The sequence below is a fragment of the Galeopterus variegatus genome, unplaced genomic scaffold, assembly GCF_000696425.1.
Source record: "Galeopterus variegatus unplaced genomic scaffold, G_variegatus-3.0.2 Scaffold5365, whole genome shotgun sequence".
NCBI lineage: Eukaryota > Metazoa > Chordata > Mammalia > Dermoptera > Cynocephalidae > Galeopterus > Galeopterus variegatus.
In genome coordinates this window covers 27,921-29,788 of record NW_007731476.1, presented here as the reverse complement: position 1 = coordinate 29,788, position 1,868 = coordinate 27,921, and the positions used below count along the sequence as shown (strand labels likewise).

The 1,868-nt window shown below is 33.1% G+C and overlaps 1 protein-coding gene across 1 annotated transcript in view; it reads right to left on the bottom strand.

Annotated features, from left to right (window-relative positions):
- SCAMP1 (secretory carrier membrane protein 1) overlaps positions 1-1,868 on the bottom strand; it is a 69,120-nt gene that overhangs the window by 53,063 nt on the left and 14,189 nt on the right. The window contains exon 2 of the mRNA XM_008589312.1: positions 466-564. Coding sequence (XP_008587534.1) covers positions 466-543 — 78 coding nt within the window. The 5' untranslated portion in view covers positions 544-564. The remainder of the gene's footprint in view (positions 1-465; positions 565-1,868) is intronic.

The window sequence follows — 1,868 nt, the reverse complement described above, 5'->3', positions numbered from 1 at the left end:
GGTTAAGAAATTCTGGTTTATAACTCCACTTGTCCTTACATTGTATCAGGCACCTTATCCATCTCCTTTTTTCTCAGACTTTTGCCACCTTCTACTTCCTACCACTGTCCGTTGCTTAGCCATTGTAACTCTCTCCCAGTAATATCTATTATTCTGTCATTGTTACTCTAATGGTATTATACATTGAAAAGTGAGACCACCATAGACATAAAAATGTCACTAAATAAACTGGAATACCAAGATCATATATGACTTCAATAATTTCTAATAATGGAATAAAGTAAATATAAGCTGACAAAGAGGTATGAGTATTTGCAGGGTAACAAGATAGCTAATACAGACTTAAAAGAGTTAAAAATTAAACAATAAGGAGTGCAACGGTATCAAGAACTATTTTGCTCTGAAAGCAAATGTCGTTGATATTGTAATATCTAATACGGATTTACACAGCTAACATGAACTAACCTTCGCAATCTGTGTATAAGCTGGATGTTCCTCTGTTGGTTTCATTATTGCTGGTTGTGTATTGGGTACATTAGGCATTTTCACACTGCCTGGTGGAGGCTAGAAAGATCAAGAAGAAATTACATAACATAGATATCCAATTTTAACTTCTTTCAAAAGGTTTAACAGCAATAAAAAGTAAAATCCCAAGAAATGCCTCTCTTTCTCCCCTGCCTTCTCATAGTCAAGTGTGTGGGAAAGAGCTCCATTTTCTCAAACTCATTCATTTCTCAACTCTACAATCTGGATGCTACCTTTAATACAACACACAAATACTCTCCTCCAGGATACCACATGTAAAAAACAAACAAAAACATCTTTTAAGTATTTCTCTATAGTAAAACGTAGATAGCACCAGACTAAAGAATTACATCATGGTTTACTACCAACTCTTCCCTCTTAAGAACATTACATGCTAGCACCCTGAAAAGTACATAGGAGAGCTCTTGGTAGAACCCCACTAATACCCCTTGAAAAGCGTAAGAGGGGAAGCATAGGGAGATGGAAAATATACAGCACAACCTTCACTTTGCCAATGAGGATCAGCAATATTTGAAAGCAGATTCAAGATCAAAAAGTAGGTAGATACCTACAAGTCCATCAATGGGAAATTGGTTAAATTTCTATATACACAAGGGTACTTCAAAAAGTTCACGGAAAAATAGAATTAAAAGATAACACCAAATGACTATATATAACATAGTCATCAAAAGGAATGAGTTAGAGCTATAGAAGAATGTCTTTTTAAATACTAAATAAAATAAAGCAAGATACAGAACAGTATGTATATGACTTTTTTTTTTTTAAATAAACACAGATTTGTACATGTCCAGGAAAATACCTGAAAGGTATATTTCAAAATAATCAAGGCTCACACTTTTATTACAAGGGATCCCAGGTTGATAATGACTTCATGCACCCGGCAAAAGTACAGGAATATGTTTTAAAACTAGGCTTCAAAAAATTCTCACAGATAAAGTCCCAAGTAACTTTGGCTTGTGATTTAAACATACAAGGAAATAAGTCACCATGAGCAAGGGACCACAGATATAATAAACTATGAAATGAAATCTGAATATGTTGAAATTACCAGATACAAAATAGGTTTGTTTAAACAAGAAATAAAAGAGGGTAATAACAGTTTGACTAAAGAAAAAGAGATGTTGAAAAGTGACTAAATAACTTCTAATAATGATACAAATAGAACCTCTAAAAATGAAAACTATAATAATCAAAATCATAAATTTAATAGGCAAGTTAAACAGCAGATTACACAAAGATGAAGAAATACTAAGGGAAATGAAAGTAGGTCTAAAGAAAACTACATAGTTTTCTGAGTAGCACAGCACAAAGAGACCAAAAAA